The 7,645-nt window shown below is 36.5% G+C and overlaps 1 protein-coding gene across 1 annotated transcript in view; it reads right to left on the bottom strand.

Annotated features, from left to right (window-relative positions):
* Positions 1-3,846: 3,846 nt before the first annotated feature.
* The window catches only part of CCDC171 (coiled-coil domain containing 171), a 524,774-nt gene continuing 520,975 nt past the window's right edge, over positions 3,847-7,645 (bottom strand). The window contains 3 exon segments of the mRNA XM_037797175.1: positions 3,847-5,117; positions 5,120-5,254; positions 5,257-5,317. Of these exon segments, the coding sequence (XP_037653103.1) occupies positions 5,092-5,117; positions 5,120-5,254; positions 5,257-5,317 (222 nt within the window). The 3' untranslated portion in view covers positions 3,847-5,091.

The raw sequence follows: 7,645 nt of genomic DNA, 5'->3' as shown, positions 1-7,645 counted from the left end.
GATATTCCAGTCAACATATTTCATAGCAGAAAAAAGTCTAAAATTACCAAGGTATAAGAGGAAAGATGGAGCTCTTCTCCCAGTATGTAAATGTACACACTTGCATCTCACTTAACCAGGGGAAATGGGCATGTTCTTTTAGAAGCAGAAACTTTCTTTTTTCTTTTTGGCTGTAGTTAAAATATTTAATATTCTAGGTTTAAATCTTCAATATTTTAGGTTTGATTATCTTGAACACTTAAAACATATCAGTTAAAATTGCTCTCATTAAGCTAAACAATTAGGGAAAAAACTATGATTTCAACAAAAGACAGAATGGATTCAAATACCATAAAATAAAATATTAAGGCAATTTCACTGTTAATGGAAATGATTAAAATTATTCCACTTCAATTGTGACAAAAGGCATGGATAAATGATTAGGGGGTACATGTTGAATTCATGGACAAATAGTAAAGAAAAATGCTCTTTTACATTTAAGATATCATTTATAAATACCAAATCATTATTTTAAGTCATGATTCATACAAATTCTTTCAAGGTTGAATTTCTTTTGTAAGAAAGTTACAAAAAATGTTGCCAAAAGTGGAATAAATAAAAACAATCATTTTTAAATTATAGAAATTAAAATATATATTGAAAGCAACGATTAATTGAAGAAGAATCAAAATCTATGACAATAGAGTGTGACTAATTGCTGGTCCAATAGAGACAGCCAGTGTTTATTATATTCAGAAGACAGGACTTTAAAATGGAAATGTGGAAATAATTTTGGAAATTTAAATTATGAAGGCAACTTATCATGATAATTTAAAAGAAAGAAAAATTTTTTTCTGTTTAATAATATTGACAGACTAATATATTAAAAATTTTAAAAACCCTAAAAGTTCTGCTGTAACAAACTACTACAAACTTGGTGGCTTAAAATAACATAAATTCATTCTGTTACAGTTACAGAGCCTCTGGAGGAGAACGTTTCCTTGCCTTTTTCAGCTTCTAGCTGCCACTTGTATTCCTTGGCTTGTGGCCTCTCCCTCCGTCTTCAAAGCACATCACTCCGATCCCTGCTTCCAACATCTCACTTCCTTCTCTGTAGTCAAATCTCCCTCTCGCTCCCTCTTATAAGGACCCTTGTGATTATATTGGGCCCACCCGGATAATCAGGACAATCTTCCCATCTCAAGATCCTTAATCACGTGTGGAAAGTTCCTTTTTGTCATATAAAGTAACACAGGTTCCCAGGATTAGGATGCGGGTATTTTGGAAACCCTTATTCAGCTTACCAACCGATTACAGAAAACACAGTTTTAAATACCCATCCTTATTCTAGGAGTTAAACAAGTAATAAACTTAATGCTTTCTTGATCAGCTTTATTCAGCATTATTTTGTTTTGGGAAGTAATAGCTCTGTCCAGCTGGCTCATCAGTATCTTTCAAAAGGGGGTCCATCTCTGAAGGTATTTTGTGGTCTCTCAGGCCAAGCTAGAAACGTTGGACAACAAAGTGAATTGGGTCCTTTGAAAGGTAGGTACAAACTTCACTCTCCTTCAGCTACTATGTTACGTGGCTGTTTGTATTGTTTTGTTTTCTCTAACCAAAGATGAGAATTCTGGATTTCAAACCAAAATACACACTTCTCAAAATCATTCCAAACTGGTCAGGACAATTATTTTTTCCTCATCTTTAAAAAGGGTTAATTATTTCCAGAGAGGCAGGCCTAACAAAGTGGAAATAACAGCTCCTCAGCTCATTAATCACTAGTTCGGTATGATTTTAGGTAGGCAATGTTTAACATTTTAGACCTTTGATTATTAACTGATAAAATGGTGATGCAAAAACCTACTCCAGAGGTCTGTTGTGAGAATTCCAGAGTTTTGCTATCATGGTTAATATATAATAGTTCTCAACAAGTAATTAGTTATAAATAATAATACATAATCGGTTACCCTCTACCTTCTGTATTAGAAACATGCTTATAAAAAGTACACAGTAAAAATAGGATCAGTTTATTATTGTTCAGTATGGTCTATAGAATGAATTCATAAATAACTGGTAAATGAAGTAACATGAAAATAGTATTAATTTCATTAAGCACTCTGTAAATAGAATTTATTATAAATATGAAATAAGAAATAGTGTTGCTAAGGTTTAATAGCATCAGACATCTGAAAATTTGAATTGCTCATTCTACTATTAAAGAGTTATTTACCTATGTCATTAATAATCATTGAACTGGAATTAATTCCTGCAATTTCCAAAACCTCTTGCATTTTTGTTATGACCCTCTAAAATGTTATATTAAGAATGCTAGCAAACTTCCTGTAAGTAAGTGTGATTTGGGTATGAGAACAATTCTTTAAGAATGTCTTTGATGGTGATGGGTGATAGAGGCATTTTTCTAGATCACAGAAGGTTGGTAATAAAATCCCACATACTGAGTGCAAAGTAAACTTCTTTCTCCTACAAAAATATTTAAAGTTATTCTCCTGAGAAAATGTCTACTCCTTGAGGAGTTAAAGAAGCTGATAGAGCAACTGTCCTTACATCACAACACAGATCTCAAATATGCAGCAATTGGTCACGAAGGTACTCAGAAGCAGTCTAGAGTTTCTCAGATCTCCATAGGATATGTCATTAATCTCCTCCTCCTGCTGGGTCTGACTTCTGGGAAAAGAGCATATGGTATAAAATATTAACTATATTCGGTAGTGAATACTAATGATCGCTCAGGAGGCTCATCCTTCAGTTTCTATGGCCGTTAGCATCTAGTTGGCTGTAAGTGTGACCTGCTTTGATTGTGATTTAATGATCATTTTGATTTTATACTTCAGAATTACTGTATAAAATATATCTGTACAATCAGATATCCATATAATATGGAGAGACATAAATTTATATTTGGTGTTATCCCACTAACAGCAAAATTAAGGCTGGAAGACAAGGCTTGGTCCAAGGCAAAGTTTATAAGGGTGCCTATTCCTCTTAAGTTAGTAGGATTGTGGAAATAGACTTACACACACACACACACAGACATGTAAGTTATACAGAGTAAACATCGTTTTTCTATAGTGTGACAATTGGAAGCTCAATAATATCACATGTACTAAAAACCTGTTTATCAAGTTCTATATGGACAATCATTGGGTAAATGGCAGAAGAAAGGATTCAGAAAATGTGCTGAAATATCCTATGATCTATATAAAACAATCAACAACACTTCCTGTGTTGTAATAAATTCGCAAGTCGAAATCCATACATATTATATGACATGGCATGTTCCATAATACTGAAAACCAGAATGGTTAATAAAAAAGAATTCAAAGGAAGAATTAAGAGAAATTGGTTAGCGATGTAATTTTACCTCCACATATAAAAGCTTCTAAAGTTCATGTGTAAAGCTAATTTATATTGAGTTAGTATTAAAAGCAAATCTACTGTGCTACACATACTACAGTATGAATGCTGTTATTACTTCAGATGCATAAAATCATTTGGCCACTTTTGGCCTAATAACATAAATAGTTGGGATACACAGTTTATTTACCATGGCCAAACAAAAAGTACGTTGGTGATATTTGAAGCAAATGCCACTGTAAAGATCATATAAGACAACATAGACCTCCATAATACATACTGTTATTTTCTAACATATCACTTCTCCATAATGAAAAACAATATAAAATAGGGATTTTACAACAAAACTCTTTGTCAAATACTACAGTTCATATCATAAGTTAATATCACTCGGGAGTTATAATGATTAATACAAAAACAGATATTACAAATATTCCTTTTGTTCTTCACTTACCATGATGCAAACTGCAGGATTAACCTTTAAGGGTTAGTTAAAGAGTTTAATCAATGTCAATGTCTGATCTTTGAAGGCGATAAAGAAAAGTCCATCTAGCGATACCCAACAGAACATCACTTTGTTAATGCCACGAAGCGCCTGAAAGCTTGTCAAGTAAGTTACCAGAAACCTCTTTGTGGTTAGAACTCAGCTCCTTCTGCTTGACCTATTATTTGATATTTGACCACTTGGTTGCAAGACACTTGCTCTTTCTAGCTGAAATGTCACTGGGGCATCTTGTCAGCTCCCCGACATCGCGCCTGACATACAATTACTTTTGTGTGCTACAAGGCAGAAAATGCAGGGCAATGGCCTGTTTTAAATTCTGTCAGCATCAAAGATGGGCGTCACTCTTGGGTCCTACCAACAATAAAAACAAAAACGGAGCCTATTTTGAAGGTCAAAATGCCATTACCTTGAAGTTTTTCAGCTAATACTAAATATATTACCTGCTACCACTGGTGTGGGCAAACTGTCCTTATGAAGTGCTCAAACATTACCATAGAAATCCTCCCAGAAAAATTGCTCTACTTTCTCATCAAATGCAGACTTGATAAAAGGATGAGTTTCAATGCTGCAGGGACCCAGCTTCAGCAGTTACCTTGTTCAAATGGGCAAGTGGTATCATGTAGCTTTACAAGGAGCAACCTGACCTTCTCACATTGACCAGGGAGTGACATATTGTGCAGGAGGAGAAGCAGTCACATCATTTCTGTTTTGCACAACCTGCTGCTTAAAGTTTGCAACTAAAACGCTTGTCTTCAGTTGAGCTGACCAAGAGAGAAGAGGGGGGCTCAGTGAACCATGGCAGGGCTGCCATGAATGACCAAGAATCATTGGCATAACATTTCAAATAGCTCTCTCAATCCTATTAAAGTATTGCAGTCCTGCTTTAAAATAGACAAGTATGAAACAACTTTGATAGATAGAGACTAAAATGGCTTATTGATTTTTTTAAGTCTGAGGGGAAATTACCCAAAATGTGCATTCTTTAACATTTGAAAATATGTTACATAAAAATGAGCAACTGTGATAATAAATAAAACTTAGAAGGAAAAAAGTTGGCTATTATGTTTATTCAAAAGGACCCCAGATGCACGCACCCATCAAGATATTACACAATTTCTTTAAAAGCCCACTGCCGCATGTTGCTGAAACAAAATTCAACTGGTAAGAAGATCCCCCTTCAAAACAATTTTAATTGTACTGCTAACTCTTCCTCCCTTTTTTATTTCATAAAGTCATAATCCAATTTGACTTGGTCTTTTGAATTAGCAGACGTAATCACTGGAGAGGAGTGAGAGGATGTCAGAGCATGGGGCACAGTATTTAAAAATGTCTCCTTTAAGAAAGTGTAAGTTGTATCAAGTTCAGCTTTCAATGGCAAAAAATCTCCAACACCACTGTATCAGCAGGAAGAGGAGCTCTTGAAGGAACAGAGATATTTGAATGGTCTCGTGATCCTACCTGTGACATAAAAAAGAAAAAGATAAATATAGAGTCTAAAATATATAAAAAGCACCTAAAACTGTATACAGAGAATTAGACTATAGCCATTTTCAATACAAAATGGGATGGATATTTCCATTTAAATAATCTAGATAATAGATAATATTAAATTATTTTCCAAGTGTGGCTGAATCTCATATTTGTTTATGTCATAAAAAAGTCATAAACTTAGTTTTCCTAAGCACTAAAAGTTTTTATAAAGTTATTGCATCAAAGAGTCAATACAAGCAGCAAGGCATTTAAACTCTGCTTCAGTCTATTGGTATTTATAGAAACCAGTGCTAATAGTATTTATTTTACTATGCTATATAATATATGCTATATAATATATGCCATATAATAAATGCTATATAATATGGAAGATTAGACTGCTTAGAAAATGAACTACGGGCATTTACATTTTAAAAAGTTATCAGTCTAGGGGAGATTGTGGGAAGATGGAAGAGTAGGGAGCTCTAGGTCTCAGTTCTTCCTCTGAAACTACTACTAACTAGGCAGAACTGACTCAAACAGCTATTTTGAAACGATGGAGGTCACAAGAACACTGTACAGCATCCAGGGAAGAGTGGGGGGAAGAGGCTGATACATGGTAAAGAACAGTAAATCGCTGTTTATAAATTGCTGGCGGCTACTGGCACTCATCCCCCAGTCTCACAGCAAGATGCCATGGGACCTAGCACCTGGCTGGCCTGCTGGTGGCAGAAAGGGACATAAAAATCCTATTCCCCCAAACCAGGGGTAGGCACAGCTGATCACTGATTACAGCTTTTGATTAGTGAATTCAGATCCCTGGGGACCTGGCTCTGAGGGCACCACGTTTCAACCTTCCCTGGACAAGGGTGGTGGTGGGGGAGAATTAAAGACACTGCACTTCCTCAGGACTGTGGGGGGCAGTTAGCTGAAGGGCTGCATTTGCTGGACAGACCAGGAAAGCTCAGCTTTGTGGAGCTGTCGGAGAAGCTTTCGGTGCCCCCCCTGATTCCCTCCCTAGGGCACTTTGGAGCTGGACTTGGCTGCCTCCATGGATCCCTGGCCCTGTTTGGGCTGGGTAAGACTGACTTGGGAAAGTCCTCTCCAGTGTGCATTTTTCACAGAATTTGCCCTCCAGGCAAAAGCTGCTTGAGACAACAAAAGGAGTATAAAAAAACTATAGAGGTAGACAGTATGGGACAAAGGCCTGCTGGCTTCAAACACCCCAGAGAGGGATGCCTGTCCCTGGGAAACACAGGGGACAATCAAATTCCTATAAGCGGGGGAATTCCAAAACAACCCACAAGCCAAAACTCAGGACACGACAGAGGCCCAGAAAGATAGGGAAAACTCCATACGGTGCATTTGCCTTGGGCAAACCTTCCTGATAGGAGGGCTGAAGTTCAAGAAAATCTCTTTCTTATCATCAGCTTGTTACAAAATCAAGAAACAGAATCTCAGGAAATAAATCCCAGTAGTTAACATTTTAAAATATTAAAATGTATAGTCTGCAACAAAAGAGTATAAGACAAACAAAGAATCAGGAGACGATGGCCCATCAATGGAAGGGGCTAAAAATACAGAAAACACCAACAAAGAAGACAAGAGTATGGACCTGCCAAACAAAGCTTTTAAAACAGTGATCTTAAAAATACTCAAGGACACCACAGAGGAATTTGAGGCTGGACATACTTCATACAACACTCATGAATACATGCAACAGCTGAGATCAGCGAAATCTGTAAATTCTCCAGGCCAGGGGGCCCACACCCCTCCCTGCCAGGCACAGTCCCATGGGAGGAGGGGCCATCAGTGCTGGGAACCAGGAGAGAGAACTGCAGTTGCACCACTGATTAACAAACTCAGACTGCAGAAAAAAAACTATAACCATAGATAAACTGAGAACAGGCACTGGAGAATCAGGGAGCAGTCAGCTCAGTGGAGAAGAGATAGGGCTAGCAAAAACAGCAATAAATAAATAAATAAATAAATAAATAAATAATAAATAAATAATAAATAAATAAATAAAACAGAGACTATTTGGAATTTGGGTGAACATAATATGGAGAAGGGCCGGGCTCAAACAGAATCAGGTAATATGCAAATCCAGGGGGCCAGGGACCTTGCCTGAAAAGCCCGTTTCTCTACTTTCTTGATTGCTCCTTAGTTGCCCTCAACTCCTTGTCTTTTAGCATTTCAATAGCCCATTAGATCTGCAAGGACTGTAAACAGTCCATACTGGGCCCTTCTTTTTCTTTTTGTTTTGTTTTTGTTTTTTTTAATATTTTTCTCTTTTTCTAAAACAATTATTCTAAG

The sequence above is a fragment of the Choloepus didactylus genome, chromosome 10, assembly GCF_015220235.1.
Source record: "Choloepus didactylus isolate mChoDid1 chromosome 10, mChoDid1.pri, whole genome shotgun sequence".
Classification (NCBI taxonomy): domain Eukaryota; kingdom Metazoa; phylum Chordata; class Mammalia; order Pilosa; family Megalonychidae; genus Choloepus; species Choloepus didactylus.
Note: the sequence above shows the minus strand (reverse complement) of the source record. Positions and strands in the feature narration are given on the sequence as shown.